The sequence below is a fragment of the Pongo pygmaeus genome, chromosome 11 (genome assembly GCF_028885625.2).
Source record: "Pongo pygmaeus isolate AG05252 chromosome 11, NHGRI_mPonPyg2-v2.0_pri, whole genome shotgun sequence".
NCBI classification, from domain to species: Eukaryota; Metazoa; Chordata; class Mammalia; order Primates; family Hominidae; genus Pongo; species Pongo pygmaeus.
In genome coordinates, this window is record NC_072384.2 from 119,162,208 (window position 1) to 119,181,354 (window position 19,147).

At 46.0% G+C, this 19,147-nt stretch overlaps 1 protein-coding gene across 5 annotated transcripts in view; it reads left to right on the forward strand.

The window, feature by feature from the left end:
• STK36 (serine/threonine kinase 36) overlaps nucleotides 1–17,765 on the forward strand; it is a 30,191-nt gene extending 12,426 nt beyond the window's left edge. For 2 of the 5 annotated variants that reach the window (XM_054478554.1, XM_054478553.2), the window contains exons 11-27: nucleotides 270–413; nucleotides 3,902–4,081; nucleotides 5,064–5,161; nucleotides 5,651–5,756; nucleotides 7,261–7,411; nucleotides 7,701–7,828; nucleotides 8,358–8,462; nucleotides 8,845–8,943; nucleotides 9,030–9,118; nucleotides 9,399–9,462; nucleotides 9,660–9,770; nucleotides 11,672–11,746; nucleotides 12,184–12,358; nucleotides 12,608–12,755; nucleotides 12,999–13,146; nucleotides 13,748–14,494; nucleotides 16,998–17,765. In XM_054478554.1, the coding sequence (XP_054334529.1) occupies nucleotides 270–413; nucleotides 3,902–4,081; nucleotides 5,064–5,161; nucleotides 5,651–5,756; nucleotides 7,261–7,411; nucleotides 7,701–7,828; nucleotides 8,358–8,462; nucleotides 8,845–8,943; nucleotides 9,030–9,118; nucleotides 9,399–9,462; nucleotides 9,660–9,770; nucleotides 11,672–11,746; nucleotides 12,184–12,358; nucleotides 12,608–12,755; nucleotides 12,999–13,146; nucleotides 13,748–14,494; nucleotides 16,998–17,141 (2,712 nt within the window). In that variant the 3' untranslated portion in view covers nucleotides 17,142–17,765. The remainder of the gene's footprint in view (nucleotides 1–269; nucleotides 414–3,901; nucleotides 4,082–5,063; nucleotides 5,162–5,650; nucleotides 5,757–7,260; nucleotides 7,412–7,700; nucleotides 7,829–8,357; nucleotides 8,463–8,844; nucleotides 8,944–9,029; nucleotides 9,119–9,398; nucleotides 9,463–9,659; nucleotides 9,771–11,671; nucleotides 11,747–12,183; nucleotides 12,359–12,607; nucleotides 12,756–12,998; nucleotides 13,147–13,747; nucleotides 14,495–16,997) is intronic. The other 3 variants (XM_063647980.1, XM_063647981.1, XM_054478555.2) reach the window with 2 other exon arrangements.
• Nucleotides 17,766–19,147: the final 1,382 nt, after the last annotated feature.

Below are 19,147 nucleotides of genomic sequence, written 5' to 3' on the forward strand. Positions count from 1 at the left end.
TAAAATTATTACAAACCATGCTGCAGCGGACATCTTTCTAGGTATCTCTTTATGCACACATGCCGGTGTTCTCCAAGAGACTCTTCAAGACCCCTCACAGACTGCCAGCTGTACCTTTTTTAGCAGGTGACTGAAGATGTACATCTGTGCTAAAGGGGTCACTGGCTCCTTGCAGTTACTTCATGATTCCCCACGGTTTCTACTGGTTGGGATCTACTACCTTAGACTTACACACTACTCCTGACCCCTTCCACTCCCCTCTGCCTCAGGAGCCAGACAGTGACAATGAGTGGCAACACCTGCTAGAGACCACTGAGCCTGTGCCTATTCAACTGAAGGCTCCTCTCACCTTGCTGTGCAATCCTGACTTCTGCCAGCGCATCCAGAGTCAGCTGCATGAAGCTGGAGGGCAGGTAATGGGCAGAAAGACACTGTGGATGGGATCAAGACTGTTTTCACAGATGGAGTGTTGAAATACACTGACTTCAGGAGAAAGAGAAAGTTTGTCTTTTTCCAGTTCTTCAATCTATCTGCTTAGTTTGAGGAGGTTTGCCAACCTCCTTTAGTAACACAGAAAGAGCAGCCCTCAGGTTTCTTTTTCTGAAGGGAAAAATACCTACTAGAATAGGGATCAAACTTTTCTCATGGTAAATATTTTAGGCATTGTGAGCCACCAGGCAAAAATGGAGGATATTGTGTTAAGTACTTACATAATGAGGGAAAACACATTTTCACTAATTTTTTATTGATGAAATTAAAAATATAAATATAACAATTAAATATACAATATTTTGTACTACAGGTACACTAGTGAGAAGAATGAGATTATTTTGCGGGGGAGAGGAATGACATTTTGCTTAATTAGCATTCAAAGTTAGTGTAAAGTTAGTGTTCCCTCCTACAAAACCTTACTTTGCTCCTCTGAAACACAGTGCTTTTCCTTCCTGGGTACTCGCTACACTGTGTTGCTTATATCACTTTATTCAGGTATAATTTATGTATAAGATTTACACTTTTTTGGTGTATGATAAATGATTTCTAGTAAATTTGCCAATTTTAAAACTGTTACCATAGTTCAGTTTTAGAACATTTTCATCACCCCAGTAAAACCCCTCATACCCATTTACGGTTTTTTTTTTGAGACGGAATCTCACTCTGTCACCCAGGCTGGAGTGTAGTGGTGTGATCTCGGCTCACTGCAACCTCTGCCCCCCGCAGGTTTAAGCAATTCTCTGCCTCAGCCTCTGGAGTGACTGAGATTACAGGCTCATGCCACCACGCTCAGCTAATTTTTTTGTATTTTTAGTAGAGATGGTGTTTTACCATCTTGTCCAGGCTGGTCTTGAACTCCTGACTTTATGATCTGCCCGCCTCAGCCTCCCAAAGTGCTGGGATTACAGGCATGAACCACTGCGCCCAGCCTTTATTTATTTTTATTTATTTTTATTTTTTAAAATTTTTTGAGATGGGGTCTCACTCTGTCATCTGGGCTGGAGTGTAGTAGCACTATCTCAGGTCACTGCAGCCTCTGCCTCTCTGGTTCAAGGGATTCTCATGTCTCAACATCTCAAGTAGCTGGGATTACAGGCGTGCACCACCATGCTTAGCTAATTTTTTGTATTTTTTGTAGAGATAGGGTTTTACCATGTTGCCCAGGCTGGTCTGGAACTCCTGGGCTCAAGTAATCCTCCCACCTTGGCCTCCCAAAGTGCTGGGATTATAGGTATGAGCCACTGCCCCCAGCCCCCATTTACAGTTAATCATCGTTCCCCTTTTTATAGCTGGTTAGTATTCCGTTATATGGATATATCACATTTTGTTTATCCACTCACTAGTTGATTAGACATTGATGTATTGGGTTGTTTCCACTTTTTAGCTTTTATGAATAATGCTGCTATGAACATTCACAAGCAAGTCTATGTATGGATAAATGTTTTTATTTCCCTTGGGTAACTACATAGGAGTAGAATTGCTGGTCATATGGTAAATTTATATTTAACATTTTAAGAAACTGCTGAACTATTTTCCAAAGTGGCTGTACCATTTTACATTCCCACCAGTATTATATGAGGGTCCATGTTTCTTCACATCCTTGTCAACACTTGTTATTGTCTAACTTTTTTACTATAGCCATTCTAGTAAGTGTGAGATAGTATCTCATTGTTATTTTAATTTACATTCCACTAATGATGAATGTTGAACATCTTTTCGTGGCTTATTCACCATTTGTATATCTTCTTTGGTGAAATATCTCAAATCTTTTGCTCAGTTTTTAATTTGGTTGTTTGTGTTATTGAGTTGTAAAACTTCTTTGTATATTGTCAACATAAGACCTTTATCAGATGGGTGATTTGCAAATATTTTCTCCCAGTCTGTGGTTTGTCTTTTCATTCTTTCTCATAAGAGTGTCTTTTGAAGCAAAAAATTTTGAATTTTGATTAAGTTCAGTTATTGTTTTTTCCCTTTGTGGTTCATACTTTTGATGTTGTGTATAAGAAATCTTTTCCAAATGCAAGCTCTTAAAGATTTTCTCTTTTCCTAAAAGTTTTATAGTTTTAGCTCTTACATTTAGGTTTCTGATCCATCTTGAGCTAATTTTTGTATATAATGTGAGGAAAAGATCTAAGTTGATCGTTTTTGCATGTGGATATATAATTGTCCTGGCACCATTTGTGGAAAAGAACTCTCCTTTCCTCATTGAATTGGCTTGTTTGCACTTGTCTTTTGCATTGAATTGGCAGTTTGCACTTGTCTTTTGGCACTAACACGTTTTCCTCCTAGTGTTGGATAACTTGCAGTGTGGAGAGGCAAACTGAAAGCTCTGCCTTTAGGGATAAGACTCCCTCTGGTGGAATTCCAGCTGCACTACTCATTAGCTGTGTGATCTTGGACTACTTACTTCACCTATGCAGAAGCTTCAGTTTCTTCATCTATAAAATGGCTAATTCTATTTATTTCACAGGGTTATTGTAAATATTAAATGAGCAGATGCCAATATTTAGAACAGCTAATGGCATATTATAAAATACTTGGTGTAAATGTTCTTCTTTTGAAGAATAACCATTTAAAAATATAATACTGGCCAGGCATGGTGGCTCACGCCTGTAATCCTAGCACTTTGGGAGGCTGAGGTGGGAGGATCACTTGAGATCAGGAGTTTGAGGCCAGCCTGGCCAACATGGTGAGATCCCGTCTCTACTAAAAATACAAAAATTAGCTAGGTGTGGTGGTGGGCACCTGTAATCCCAGCTACTTGGGAGGCTGAGGCAGGAGAATCACTTGAACCCAGGAGGCAGAGAGGTTGCAGTGAGCCAAGATTGCACCATTACACTCCAGCCTGGAGGACAAGAGTGAAACTCTGTCTCGAAAAATAAATAAATAGCAAAAATAAATAAAAATATAATACTATCCTTAGCATGCAGGCTGTATACAAATAAATATTAGGCTGGATTTGACCTGTGAGCCATAGTTTGTCAACCCTGATCTAGAGTTGAATAATGTTGTTTTGTCTTTCTGTGGTTGAATAATATTGTTTTATATGCATTGTTTTGAATTTTCAGAAGCATGTGCGGTGCACATGTTTTTTGTTTTTAAGGTGAAGGGCTGGAGAAGGGAGGGAGCAGATGGGAATGGCACTTAGTCTGACAGAGATCCTGAGAAGAGGCCCCTACCCATTGGTCACTGGTGTTCTGTGTTAGGTAACCTGACCATCTATTGTCTTCTTCCCTGGTACAGTTCTCCTATTTCCCTGCTTTCCTTCTCTGTGTTTTAGACTTGCAAAGAAAGGAATGCAAGCATTTGGTCTGCTTTGCCAGCTCCTTGGGGATGCTTGGTATGTGTAGTTCTCCTTCTTTTACCTCTGAAAATATCAATCATTGCCTCTTTCCCTCATGTCACCCAGATCCTGAAAGGCATCTTGGAGGGTGCTTCCCACATCCTGCCTGCATTCCGGGTCCTGAGCAGTCTTCTCTCCAGCTGCAGTGACTCTGTTGCCTTGTATTCCTTCTGCCGGGAGGCAGGGCTTCCTGGGCTGCTGCTGAGTCTACTCAGGCACAGTCAGGAGAGCAACAGCCTCCAGCAGGTAAGCACCAGGCCAGAAGCCTCTGAAGACTCACAGAGGTTCTTTTTCTTGGATTTATCTCATTCAGATTGCCATCTCTCTTTGGTCTGACTGCCTTTTATTTTCTTTCTTCCTCTTTCTAGTTAGTAGACTATTAATTGCAAACTCTGATGCCTTCTGGGGCCAGGCAGATAAGGTCAGCCATGAAGTAGGCTATGCGTGTGACTATATGAGTAGTGGGGAATATGATGAACTAGAGTTCACATGCCTCCTCTAAATAGAGTAGAGGCATCCTTTCCTCAGCCTCCAGCCCATTGTTGCCACAGGAAAATATGGGCCTGAGAAAACTAGCCAGATCTTCTAGTTTTCTAAGAAAAGGTAGAAACCCAAATTTTTATGTGTAATTTTTAAATATTTAGAGCGCTGTGCTTTGAAATGTTAGATCCTAGGCTTCACTGACCTGATCTTACAGAGCAGAGTACTAAAATTCAGAGATAACTCATACACAGTCACTAATTTATAAATGGTCACAGAGATAACAAGTGGAAGAGCTGGGATAGAGACTCAATGTGTTTGGGGCCAAACCTCTACTTCCCACTGCTGTGTCCTACGGTAGCTGGGCTGAGAGGATGGGGAATGTTTCAGAGTCAGTGTAAATGCCTAATAGGGCCTAGGATGAGGCAGCTGGAAAGCTGCACTTTGTTGATGAGTATTAATCTTGGGTGATTTTAAGGAATTTAGAGAAAAAGATTTTTGAAAAATAGAACCTCCTATACTCCAAAATGCTATTGAGGCCAAACAAGACACATTTAATCCAGGCTGTTTACAGCCCATTGGCAGATTATCTGTTACCCCTAGAACTCTCTCTCTGCCTATACTTCTCTTCTGTCCGTTTCTGTTTGATCAACTTGACTGGGTCTCTATACACCCTTTCTACTGTTTTTTCTGTTCTTTGTTTCCATCCTTCACATTGCCCTTACTCTCTTCTCCTTTTCCTGGGCAGCAATCTTGGTATGGGACCTTCTTACAGGACCTGATGGCTGTGATTCAGGCCTACTTTGCCTGTACCTTCAATCTGGAGAGGAGCCAGACAAGTGACAGGTAGGATAAGAAGTGCTTTTGCATTGTTGGCAAGTTTGGCTTCTGTTTCTACCCCACGTGCCCTTCCCATTTAGGAACAGGCCAAGTATGAAGAAGCTGTGATTTGTTACAGGTTTAGGAATCAGCTGAGTGGCCACTCATAGTCCTTTTAAGGACCCTAAGACAGCTCCAACTTGGCCTCAAGACTTATAGTTTCTAAGAGTCAGCAGTCACCATGGTCCTAAAATGGAAAGGTCAAGATGTGAATAACCTGTTCCAGGAAGTCAAGTGGATTAAAGAAAGAAAGAAAAAAAATGTGCGAATACCCTAGAGAAAATGGCAAAGAAGGGGCTTGGAGGGTGTATGTGTGTGTGTGGCAGGGGAGAAGGGAAGAACATTCTGATGTGTCCCTTTGCAGAGACTCTCCTACCTGCCCAGGACTGACTCATTCACCACATCCAGGCTTTTAGTAGAGAGATAAGAAATCATGGGCTCATTTTCCACCCCCAGCCTGCAGGTGTTTCAGGAGGCTGCCAATCTTTTTCTGGACCTGTTGGGGAAACTGCTGGCCCAACCAGATGACTCTGAGCAGACTTTGCGGAGGGACAGCCTCATGGTAATCTGCTCCCACTTCCAGATTTCTGTGTCTCCTGTCATTCTCCGTGTTTCTCCCATCCCCTTTCTTATGACTATGTAGGGTCAGATCAAGTTAATTTGACAAACATTTGTTAAGGTCCCACCATGCCATATGCCATGTGAGTAAGAAAAAGTGCCTGCCTTCAAGGGACTAGGGATAATTTAATAGGGGAGAGGTAAAGGGATTAAGGACAACAGTGAAAAGTACATTAGAACTTTGCATATAATACAAGAGCACTGCTGTATTTCATCTCTGCTAGCATTTGAAGAATACATCGCAGTTTGCCACGTAAATGAGGCACAAAGTAGAAATTCTGTACAGAAAGAGTAACATATATAAAGGCCCAGAGGCTTTAAGCAGTTTGGCATATTTCAGGGGACCACAAATAGAACTACTTCTTCTTGAAAAGACTTGCAGATCATCTAGTATTGTCTAACCTCGTTTGTCCTGAGGATTAGTAAACTATGCAGTTCTTTTCCCTAGATCCTGGAGGTAAGGGACAGGAGAATGGAGGATTGAATGAGAAAATAGCTGTGTTCTGACTAACCTCAGAGGAGATAGAGAGGAATATATATTTGTAAGGAAGTAAATAATTGCCTGGTCATTGTTAAAACTGGTAATTGGGAACATAGATCTGGACTACTTCTTGCCTTTAGCTAGCATTCACTCAAACTTTCCTGGTCTGAGATCCTGTTTTAATATCCCTCACCCTTTCAAGTCAGAAAGCTTTTACTGTCTAACCTAAATTTTGGCCAGCAGTGACTCATGCTATTGGCCAGCACTTCTCGTGTCATATGCTATGAATAGAATGGGGAGTTTGGAATCATTACCTCCTGAAATTCTGAATCAGTAGAACTGAGTTGGGAGGGACCCAAGAATCCCTAGGATTTCTTCTTTTCTTTTCTTTCTTTTTTTTTTGGAGACAGGGTCTCTCTGTCACCCAGGCTAGAGTGCAGTGGCATGATCTTGACTCACTGCAACCTCCACCCTCTGGGCTCAAGCAATCCTCCCATCTCGGCCTCCTGAGTAGCTGAGACTATGGGTGCACACCATCAGACCTGGCTATTTTTTTTGGATTTTTAGTAGAGACAGGGTTTTGCCATGTTGCCCAGGTTGGTCTCAAACTTCTGAGCTCAAGTGATCCACCTGCCTCGGCCTCCCAATCCCCTGTTGGGATTACAGGCATGAGCCATTGCACCTGACCCCTAGGAATTCTTATACTCATGGTCTATAAAAAACACTTTGAGAAACATCATCTAGGGAGCAGCTGATCAGAGAATAGAAGGATTGACACCTAAAATTATTGTCCTTGAAGCATGAATGAAAGCAGTTCTAATGCATTTTTGGTGTGAAGAATGCTTAAAATTAGACACGTTTGCTTTGGTTTTTGTCCTCTTTCCTCAGATCCTCAGGGTTTCTTGTTTTTTACACTAAGCCCAGTCTTCTGATGCCCTGATGCTACCTCTGCACTTGTCTCCTTTAGTGCTTTACTGTCCTGTGCGAAGCCATGGATGGGAACAGCCGGGCCATCTCCAAAGCCTTTTACTCCAGCTTGCTGACGACAAAGCAGGTTGTCTTGGATGGGCTCCTTCATGGCTTGACAGTTCCACAGCTCCCTGTCCACACTCCCCCAGGTAACCAGAGTGGAGAAAGGAGGTTCTCTTGAATTACTTGTTGCATAGGTCAGGCTCCGCTCTTTCTATTGCCATCACCTAGATCGCACCTGGCATTTAGTAGGTGCTCAATAAATAACTGTGAACTGAGAGGATGAATGGGAATCTGAGGGAGACAAACAGACCTCATCCTGCATTCTTCCCACTCCCTTAGGTTCCCTACTCCTGCTGCCATGTCGGTGAGTACTGGTGCTATTGTCTAGGGCAAGAGCCTCAGGCCTTTGGAATTACTCTTTGCTTTTCTCCATAGGAGCCCCACAAGTGAGCCAGCCACTGCGAGAGCAGAGTGAGGATATACCTGGAGCCACTTCCTCTGCCCTGGCAGCCATATGCACTGCTCCTGTGGGACTACCCGACTGCTGGGACGGCAAGGAGCAGGTCCGAGCTACAATTGCTTGTTCCTCCCATCCTACTGCCAGAGGAGTTGAGGAGGCTAGCCCCAGTTTTTCAGAAAGGCAGAAAAACAAGCTTTTAAGCCCCTCCTTTAGTACTTCCAGAAACAGATGCTCCCACCCTGGGCCATTTGTAGAACATGATATAGCCAGAATCCCAGAGCCCATGGCCAGTTGGTGAGGGAGAGAGCACAGTGATAAACTGCCCAGGTGGTGGGGCAGCTGATCTGAAGCCTCCAGTGATGCTTCCTCAAGGGCTGAGAATTCAGCTTTCCTGATCCCTGTTGGTCAGTAATCCTTTCCTCTGTACCTGGCTACACTGGGGCCAAACTAGGCCATGACTTTTGGTTCTCTATTGGTGATGAAGACTGGGAATAGAATGGGGTCTGAGGTTTCTGGTGAATGTGGGAAGAGTGACTAGGAAGAGACTGAGAGTCCTGATCATTTTGGACATATGTGAGGAGTAGGGTTGTAATAATGTGGATAGGATTGAGCCTTCAGGTATGTCTCTATAGGTCTGTTGGCATTTGGCAAATCAGCTAACTGAAGACAGCAGCCAGCTCAGGCCATCCCTCGTCTCTGGCCTGCAGCATCCCATCCTGTGCCTGCACCTTCTCAAGGTAATTCTCTTAACTCCTGGCATCACAGCTTTATTTTTAACTCCCAGTGCAGACAGAGAGAGAAACAGAGAAACAGACCAAGAGAGGAGGACTAAAAGAGAGAGAGACTGAGAGAGACCAATTGAGACACCCCCTTGGAAGACTCCTTTCTGCTTTTAAATCTGTTCAACTGAGAGGACCCCACTGTTAGCCAGTCCTCAGCGGAACCAAGAAGGGTCCTTGTCTCACTGTCTCACAGCAAGAGGCAGAAGGGGGTTCTCTCACACTCCCAAGTGTGGGTACCAGATCTTTTGAGGGGCTGGCTGGTGTTTCAGCTGAGCCTTCAATCTTGGAGCCCAGGGCCTGCTCTGCCTCACTGCCAGACTCCTTCCCTCTCCCTCAGGTTCTATACTCCTGCTGCCTTGTCAGTGAGCGCCTGTGCCGTCTTCTAGGGCAGGAGCCCTTGGCCTTGGAATCCCTGTTTATGTTGGTTCAGGGCAAGGTAAGCCAGCAGCACAGGTGGGCTTCCCCTGGCAGCCCCATTGTCTCAGCCAGAGGTTGTTCTGATATCTTAGGTTTCCTTTGTAGGTAAAAGTAGTAGATTGGGAAGAGTCTACTGAAGTGACACTCTACTTCCTCTCCCTTCTTGTCTTTCGGCTCCAAAACCTGCCTTGTGGGTAAGTCATAAAGTAGGGTGTCTCCACAGAAGTCTTCTAGCCACATAGCTAACCCTCACAAAGAGTATGGGGAATGGTACCCTACAGCGTATCCTTAGGAGGAATTGGGATAGAGAGCGTGAAGCTTTCTCTACAAAGAACAGACCTAGACTCCCATCAACTTTGTGCCTTGGAGGTAGACATGCAGCCTAGGTGAAGAAAGCCATGCAAGGGAGAGGGAAGGCCGCTTACCAACCTCCTTTAATACTGCTGCATCCCTTGATGTATCTCTTTATTCCAGAATGGAGAAGCTAGGCAGTGACGTTGCTACTCTCTTTACCCATTCGCATGTCGTCTCTCTTGTGGTAAGTTTTTAACCTTCACCCTCCTCCCCTTTTCACCCTAGCATCTACCCCTTGTGGAAGTGGGGGAGTCACTATCCAATTTGCATCTGTTTCTGGAGGCATTCTTTTGGACCAGGACAGAGACATAAATCCTCTCTGCCTGTCCTGAATGCCATTTAGATTTGGACATTCTTTCTCCTCTTTTACCTCTCTCACAGAGTGCAGCAGCCTGTCTACTGGGACAGCTTGGTCAGCAAGGGGTGACCTTTGACCTCCAGCCCATGGAATGGATGGCTGCAGCCACACATGCCTTGTCTGCCCCTGCAGAGGTGAGGCCCCCCAGGGAGGGCACAGACATGTTTTCTCTGAGTCAGACACTAGGACTGCATTCAAGGGGAAAAGACTGAAATGCCAGCAAGCCTGGAGTAAACTGAGGAATGGAAAAGGAATCAAGGAGCCCTTCCTTTTCTAGATTTGTCGCCGGATAATAGGCCCCTCTGAGCCCAGATTGATCTGGACTTTAGATTTCTTTTTAATATGCAGGGCTTCTAGAGAGTGAGGGAGGGAAGGGAAGAGGAAGGGTGACTAACCTGAGTTTTCTGAGTAGTGTGAGAACCCTGCCTGCTTCGTTCTCCTCCTCCAGAAGCTCATGCTCTTGGCAGAGTCCTTCCTAATGCATAATTTCACCTCTGACTGCAGCTTCCACTCTGCTTTTCCCACTTGTTCTTCTTAACAGATGGAAAAGGTGGCTGACATCCTGTGAATTCTTCAGGAACTCAGTCCATTACGTAGTCTTCTTTCTGCTTTCTCCTTTCCCAGGACTTTTCTTCCTTTCATTTTTAGACCCTTTGGAACTCATCTTTCCTTCATTTTGTAAAAAGAAGGATATACTTTATAATCAAATTATTGTCATCCCTTTTTCTTTTCTTTTCTTTTTTTTTTTTGAGATGGAGTTTGGCTCTTGTCCAGGCTGGAGTGCCATGGCGCTTTCTCGGCTCACCGCAACCTCTGCCTCCTGGGTTCAAGCGATTCTCCTGCCTCAGCCTCCCGAGTAGCTGGGATTACAGGCATGCACCACCATGCCCAGCTAATTTTTGTATTTTTAGTAGAGACGGGGTTTCTCCATGCTGGTCAGGTTGGTCTCGAACTCCTGACCTCATGTGTGATCCGCCCGCCTCGGCCTCTCAAAGTGCTGGGATTATAGGTGTGAGCCACCATGTCCAGTCTTTTTTTTGTTTTTGTTTTGTTTTTTTTGAGACGGAGTCTTATTCTGTCGTCCAGGCTGGAGTGTAGTGGCACGATCTTGGCTCACTGCAACCTCCGCCTCCCAGGTTCAAGTGATTCTCCTGCCTCAGCCTCCCAAGTAGTTGGGATTACAGGTATACACCACCATGCCTGGCTAATTTTTTTGTGTGTTTTTAGTAGAGATGGGGTTTCACCATGTTGGCCAGGCTGGTCTCGAACTCCTGACCTCAAGTGATCCATCCGCCTCAGCCTCCTAAAGTGCTGGGATTACAGGCATGAGCCACTGTGCCCGGCCTGCCATCTTTATATATGTAGAATTCTTTTTTTGTTGTTGTTTTTTTTTGAGATGGAGTCTCACCCTGTCACCAGGCTGGAGTGCAGTGGTGTGATCTAGGCTCACTGCAACCTCCACCTCCTGGGTTCAAGCGATTCCCCTGCCTCAGCCTCCTGAGTAGCTGGGACAACAGGTGCACACCTCCATGCCCAGCTAATTTTTGTATTTTTAGTAGAGACAGGGTTTCACCATGTTGGCCAGGCTGGTCTCGAACTCCTGACTTCGTGATCCCCCCGCCTCAGCCTCCCAAAGTGCTGGGATTACAGGCGTGAGCTACCGCGGCGGCTGAATTCTTTATAATTTATAAAACATTTTCACGTTATCCCACAACAAACTTGAAATATAGACACACCAATGTAATAATACTCATCTGCTTTTTCTAGACTAAATTAGCCTTCAGAGAGGTTGTGTCACTAGTGATAGCACTAACACTCATCCGGAAGTCTAAGTCAGAACTTTGGGAGTCATCAGTGACTGTTCTGTCTTCCCCATTATTCCCCCACCCAAATGGTTCCCCCAGGCCCCATATATTCTACCTTCTGGTTGACTCTCAAATCTGTTCCCTCCATGGCACCGTCACTGACCTGCCTTGGTTTAACGGCCACCCCATTCCTCTTAGGCATCTGCATTCTTCTTGTTTCTCTCTGACAGGTTCGGTTGACTCCACCGGGTAGTTGTGGATTCTATGATGGCCTCCTTATCCTTCTGTTGCAGCTCCTCACTGAGGTACAGATGCATCTTGGGATGGATGGGAAGTAAAGAGAGAGGAACTGGGCATTTTGGGGAGCCTCTGGACCAGAGGAATGAAGAAGCAACCCACAGCCTCCCCTCTCAAGCTGCTGTGCCTGTGATAGCCTTGGAACTTCCCTGCCTGCCCTCAGTACTGATCCTTTGAAGGAAACCATTCACTGCATCCCCTGGGATCCAGTGGGAGATAAAATGAATTCCCTGGGTTTCAGCAGACATACACATGAGTTGTGAGGTCAGAGGGTTAAGGTTTGATAAGAAAATGAAATAAGACGACAGGGAAATACTAGGTGGGAAAGCGGAAGGAATTATTTCTGGGACTTCCTTTCCTTGTAAGTCAGGAACAGGAATGAATAAAAGCATTTGGACTCCTGACTTCTGTCTTTTCCCCCACCCTCTTTCACTTTTATCTCTAGCAGGGGAAGGCTAGCCTAATCAGGGATATGTCCAGTTCAGAAATGTGGACCGTTTTGTGGCACCGCTTCTCCATGGTCCTGAGGCTCCCCAAGGAGGCATCTGCACAGGAAGGGGAGCTTTCGCTATCCAGTCCACCAAGCCCTGAGCCGGACTGGACACTGATTTCTCCGCAGGGTATCTTTCTATCACTATCCTTTTTGGGAGTGCATTGATCTGTCTTCAAGAGGAGGCAGCCCAGAACTGGGTTAACCCACAGAGGTTTCTTTTTTTTGCTTTTGCCTGGGGACAGGAAGCACTGTCTGCACTAGAGCTGCTCTAAGATGGGGAAGGGACTGAATAGGTGTAGCCCTGGGAGCTGTGGGGAAGCAGGGGTATCTGGGCATCTTGCCTGTTACATTGGGTCTCCATTTTTGGTATTACCAGGCATGGCAGCCCTGCTGAGCCTGGCCATGGCCACCTTTGCCCAGGAGCCCCAGTTATGCCTGAGCTGCCTGTCCCAGCATGGAAGTATCCTCATGTCCATCCTGAAGCATCTGCTTTGCCCCAGCTTCCTGAATCAACTGCGCCAGGCGTGAGTTTGAGCTAGAAGAGAGCCACAGAGTCAGCAATGGGGAGGGAGAGAGAAGAAGGCAGGAAAGAAGTTACTGACAGATTGAGCTATAAAGCAAGAAAGATGAGATCAGGTTTAGGCTGGAAACCTAAGTAGTGGCTGAGATTGTAGAAGGGGAGTTGGGCAAAGGAATTGGAGGAGGGAGGGAGGAATGATAAAGGTTAAGTGAACAAGACCAAGTCTCTTCGACATTCCTCTCCTTAGGCCTCATGGGTCTGAGTTTCTCCCTGTCGTGGTGCTCTCTGTCTGCCAGCTCCTTTGCTTCCCCTTTGCGCTGGACATGGATGCTGACCTCCTTATAGGTGTCTTGGCCGACCTCAGGGACTCAGAAGTTGCAGCCCATCTGCTGCAGGTACTTGGGCAGCTAGCATGAAGGTGGGAGAGGAAGATAGCCAACCTTGTATCCTCTAATTTACTTCCCAGCAGCTCCAGGGCTCTTCTAGGCCCCCGTAAGCATGGAACAGCTGGCTTGACTCAAAAGTTGGCATGGAGACAGTACTCAGACCTGCGCATGTGGTGGAGGCATGTGGTGGGAGCTGGGTTGGTGCCTCCTCCTCTCCATCAGTCCGTCACCTGGTTCTGTTGGTGCTCATTGGAGAGAACATCCTAAGTCCAGGCACTGAAGACTCAGCTCCTTGGCCAGGAATCATGTTTCTGGCAATTCTTGGCATTGCACAGTGGGACTTTGTTCTTTTGTTGTTTCTTTTTGTTTTTTCACAGTGGGTCTTTGAAGGCAGAGACCGAGCCCTTGCAAAGTAAGGAATGATCTTGGAAAGAACCTGCTCTCTCAGGCTCCACATTGTGTCTCATGTGGAGTGCTGTGGGGCAGGACTTCCAGCTCTCTGTGGCATTTCTCACCATAGCTTGGCTTTTCTCTCTCCCAGGTTTTGGGCTTCTTTCTAGCTGCATATACTCTCCCTCTCCCTGAATCCTTTTACCTCCTGTTCTCTCAGGTCTGCTGCTACCATCTTCCGTTGACGCAAGTGGAGCTGCCCATCAGCCTCCTCACGCGCCTGGCCCTCACAGATCCCACCTCTCTCCACCAGTTTGTGAACACAGTGGCCGCCTCCCCTAGAACCATCATCTCGTTTCTCTCAGTTGCCCTCCTGAGTGACCAGCCACTGCTGACCTCCGACCTTCTCTCTCTGCTGGCCCATACCGCCAGGGTCCTGTCTCCCAGCCACTTGTCCTTTATCCAAGAGCTTCTGGCTGGCTCTGATGAATCCTATCAGTCCCTGCGCAGCCTCCTGGGCCACCCAGAGAATTCTGTGCGGGCACACACTTATAGGCTCCTGGGACACTTGCTCCAACACAGCATGGCCCTGCGTGGGGCACTGCAGAGCCAGTCTGGACTGCTCAGCCTTCTGCTGCTTGGGCTTGGAGACAAGGATCCTGTTGTGCGGTGCAGTGCCAGCTTTGCTGTGGGCAATGCAGCCTACCAGGCTGGTCCTCTGGGACCTGCCCTGGCAGCTGCAGTGCCCAGTATGACCCAGCTGCTTGGAGATCCTCAGGCTGGTATCCGGCGCAATGTTGCATCGGCTCTGGGCAACTTGGGACCTGAAGGTTTGGGAGAGGAGCTGTTACAGTGCCAGGTACCCCAGCGGCTCCTAGAAATGGCATGTGGAGACCCCCAGCCAAATGTGAAGGAGGCCGCCCTCATTGCCCTCCGGAGCCTGCAACAGGAGCCTGGCATCCGTCAGGTATACCCTACAGCGCTTATGAACCATGATGATCAGGGCCCCTATAGGTGACAACATTTCTCTGAGATCATCTGTAAGGAATTGGAATCAGGACATGGAGAAACTTACGCCGTGTTTCTCCCAGGGACAGTGTCTTGGAGTGAGTTTTCTAGTTACCATATCCTGCCTTGGAGGAGGGAAGGGAGCTAGAAGAGGGCTCCAATGGGCTGGGAAATGTCTGAGATCTCAAGGACCACAGTTGATCTCTTCCAGAGGCTGTGCAGGAGGGAGATGAGGGAAGACTAAGAGATGCTGAGATAGAGTAGTTTTACTCTGTGTGCCATGAAGGTGCTGACTATTTTTTTTTTACACTTACCATGAGAAAAGTACTATGCTAAGCATTTTACCTTTATTATCTGGTTTAAACTATTATTATCCTAATTTTGCAAATGAGGAAACTGAGGCACAAATAATTTAATAACTTGTCCAAGTTACAAGGAAAGTATGTAGGATTGGGGCTTTTGAACTCAGAAGTCTGAGTCCAGAGCCCATACTCTTAACCACTACTTTATCCTGCCTCTTCTGCGCAACTTTCTTTTTTCTTTTTTTTTCTGAGACAGAGTTTCACTCTTATTGCCCAGACTGGAGTGCAATGGCCTGATCTCGGCTCACCACAACTTCTGCCTCCCGGGTTCAAGCAGTTCTCCTGCCTTAGCCTCCCGAGTAGCTGGATTATAGGCATGTGCCACCACGCCTGGCTAATTTTGTATTTTTAGTAGAGACAGGGTTTCTCCATGTTGGTCAGGCTGGTCTCGAACTCCCAACCTCAGGTGATCCACCTGCCTTGGCCTCTCAGAGTGCTGGGATTACAGGCGTGAGCCACTCTTTTTTTTTTGAGACTGAATATCACTCTGTCGCCCAGGCCAGAATACGGTGGCGCAATCTCAGTTCACTGTAACCTCTGCCTCCAGGTTCAGGCAATTCTTGTGCCTCAGCCTCCTGAGTAGCTGGGACTATAGGTGCCTGTCACCATGCCCGGCTAATCTTTGTATTTTTATTATTTATTTATTTATTTATTTATTTTTAAGATGGAGTCTCGCTCTGTTGCCCAGGCTGGAGTACAATGGCACAATGTTGGCTCACTGCAACTTCTGCCTCCCAGGTTCAAGCGATTCTCCTGTCTCAGCCTCCCAAGTAGCTGGGATTACAGGCATGCACCACGTTACCTGGCTAATTTTGCATTTTTAGTGGAGACAAGGTTTCACCATGTTGGCCAGGCTGTTCTCGAACTCCTGACCTCAAGTGATCCGCCCACCTCAGCCTCCCAAAGTGTTGGGAATACAGGTGTGAGCCACCCTGCCTGACCGTGATTTTCAGTATATAAAGAGTCCAGTAGGCCAGGCTCTATGGCTCTTGCCTGTAATCCCAGCACTTTGGGAGACTGAGGTGGGCAGATCACTTGAGGTCAGGAGTTTGAGACCAGCCTGGCCAACATAGTGAAACCCTGTCTCTACTAAAAATACAAAAATTAGCTGGGTGTGGTGGCAGGCTTCTGTAATCCCAGCTTCTCGGGAGGCTGAGGCAAGAGAATCCCTTGAACCTGGGAGGAGGAGGTTGCAGTGAGCGGAGATCATGCCTCTGCATTCCAGGCTGGGTGACGTAGCGAGACTCTGTCTCAAAAAAAAAAAAGCCCATTGGAAATCAAAGATATCTACATATGGTAATACAAATTATGACATCTCAAAGTGGTAGCATTGGGAAGTTCATGCAGAGCAGAAATTTGAGAGGATGGTGAAGATCTTTTTTTTTTTTTTGAGACGGAGTCTCACTCTGTCGCCCAGGCTGGAGTGCAGTGGCGCGGTCTTGGCTCACTGCAAGCTCTGCCTCCCGGGTTCATGCCATTCTGCCTCAGCCTCCCGAGTAGCTGGGCCTACAGGCACCTGCTGCCACGCCCAGCTAATTTTTTGTATTTTTTTTTTTTTAGTAGAGACGGGGTTTCACCGTGATAGCCAGGATGGTCTTGATGTCCTGACCTCATGATCCGCCCACCTCAGCCTCCCAAAGTGCGGGATTACAGGCGTGAGCCACCTTGCCTGGCTGATGATGAAGATCCTATAGGAATCTTGTGCAGTCCATGGGGAAAATAATTAATGGGATTCTTGGTGGTAATGAGGTTAGAACTCACTGGTCTGCATCGAAGGCTAGAAATTAGACCTTTTGGCTTACTGTGAGTTACTGCTGCATTCATCAAGTCTTCCTGGGGACAAGTATATGTGTCCTTTAGTGCCTTGGTTTCATGGTCTATAACCAAAGGGAATGGAAGTAGACTTCTGGTCCTGATGATTCCTATCTCCAAGGTTTCTCTTCTGCCATTCAGTCTATTCCAAGTCCCCAAGAGCCCATTTCCTTTTTCTTCCTCTTCTCTAGTGGGAATTCCTGGGTAAATGAGAGTCCTCTGCACCTGCCCGACACCACCATTTCTGAGCCTCATATTCTGTTCTATCATCTGTTCTCTATCCTACAGGTACTGGTGTCCCTGGGTGCCAGTGAGAAACTAGCCTTGCTCTCTCTGGGGAATCAATTACTGCCACACAGCAGTCCTAGGCCTGCCTCTGCCAAACACTGCAGGAAACTCATTCACCTCCTGAGGCCAGCCCATAGCATGTGATTCCAGATTCCTGCGGTCCAGCCTCCAACTTTGGTTGCCAGCTCTTTCTTATTCTACTACACAAGCCACCAACTCAACTGAGAGCTAAAGAGACTAGAAAAGAGATAAGCTGCCAACTCAACTGAGAACAAGAAACTAGAAGAGATTTATATATAAAGCTTCTTCCTTCTCCCAGATGCAGGATGTTTTTCAACCAGTAAATTTTATTGCTGTTGGTGCCAGAGAAGAGTCCTTTCTTCTCTGCATCCAGGGGCCTTTTCTGCAATAATGTGCCTTTAACTCTAGGGACCTGCCTCATGGACCTTAGGGAAAAACCTCAACCTGAAAGATCTCTTCCTTTCTGGAGCTCCTTTAATCTTCCCAGCAGGTTTTTGCCTAGACGTGCTGGCCCCAGGACAGTGATGAAGACAGAGCCTGTCTCAGCTCTAGGCTGTGGGGATCAATGCCATCAGTCCCTGTTATTGAGGGATTATCCCTTAGCCAACATTCCTATCTGTGAGTGGGCGTGGAGAGTGTTATCTTTTTTTGGGGGGTGTGTGTATATGTGTGTGTATATGTGTGTGTGTGTGTGTGTTTAATAGTTCTGTTTGTAAACTCTTTTAATAAAAATCGTGCCTTACCATACTTGAAGCTCCCAGGACAAGGGTTGGGAGGCTCAACTCCTCTTTCAGCTTCTATGAGGTGCTGGTGTCCTGTTCACACAAGATCCTGGTCTGGCAGCTTACTTATATCATTTCTTGCCTTCCAATTTCCCCCTTCCTAGATGAACTATATTTGGTTACCTACTTTCAAGTCAAGGCCGGTGGAGCTGAAATAGGAAAGGGTAAGATTCAACAGAGCGGTCAATTAGGTTGCTCAGACTTAGTGACTAATTTTAATATTTAGTGGAGTTCTAATGTGTAGGAACTCCAAGCTGCTTTAGAAGGATAGCTATTATAAAGATTGTACAATTTACCAGAAAGGGCTTTTAGTCAGACCTGTTAGAATTATAATCTAACTGGAAGCATTGGAAAACCTTAACTCATTGGATGGCTTAGAACAAGCTTCCAGGGCCTTGATTTCTCCATCCATAAAATGAGGAGACTCCTTTCTGTCCTTCCTTAAATTCCAGTTGTTTTAGAAATGAAAGACAAGTAAAATGCCCTTATTTTCATAAGAAATTTTGTTTAACCCTCATCTTCATTGTCCACAGTGTTTATACTTTAGCAAAAATAGTATTTTTCTAGGGAGCACCATAATTTTCTTCTACCCAGATTATCTCAATTCAGTTCAATGTATATTTTTTGAGTCCTTTCTGTATGCCAGATACTATTCTAGGTACAGGAGATAAAACAGTGCCCATCATAGAGTTTCCATTCTGGTTGGGGAGATAGTGAAATTATTAAAAGAATAGTATGTAGGAAGGTGGTAAAAGCTATGGAGAAAAATAAACCAGGGAAAGGGGATGAGGAGTGCTGAGTTGGATGGTCAGGGTAGGCCTCACTAGAAGGTGACACTTGAGAAAAGACTCAAAGGAGGCGAGGCAGTGAGTTGTGCACCTATTTTGGGGAAAAGCCAAGGCCCTGAGATGAAAGCATGCCTGGCATGCTTGAGGAGCTGTGAGGAACCAGTATGGATTAAGTGAGTAAAGAAGGTGGAGAATAGTAGGAAATGAGACAGGAAGGTAATGGTGGGGGCCAGATGTTGTAGGCTTTGTAGACCTTGGTGAAGACTTAGGCTCTTACTTGGAATGGAGGAGGCATCTATTGGAGGCTTTTGAACAGAGAATTATATGAACTACCTTGCATCCTAAAAGGATCACTCTTCATTCTGGTCTTGTGAATGGCTATGGGGAGTAGGGGAGAATGGGAAGTAGGATAAGCAGTTAGGAGGCTATTGTTATAATAATACAGGCAAGAGACAATGGTGTCCTGGATGGCGACTGGGGTGATACCAATGGAGTGATAAAAAAGTAGTCAGATTTTGAATATATTTTGAACATGGAGCAAACAGGATTTCTTGACTGA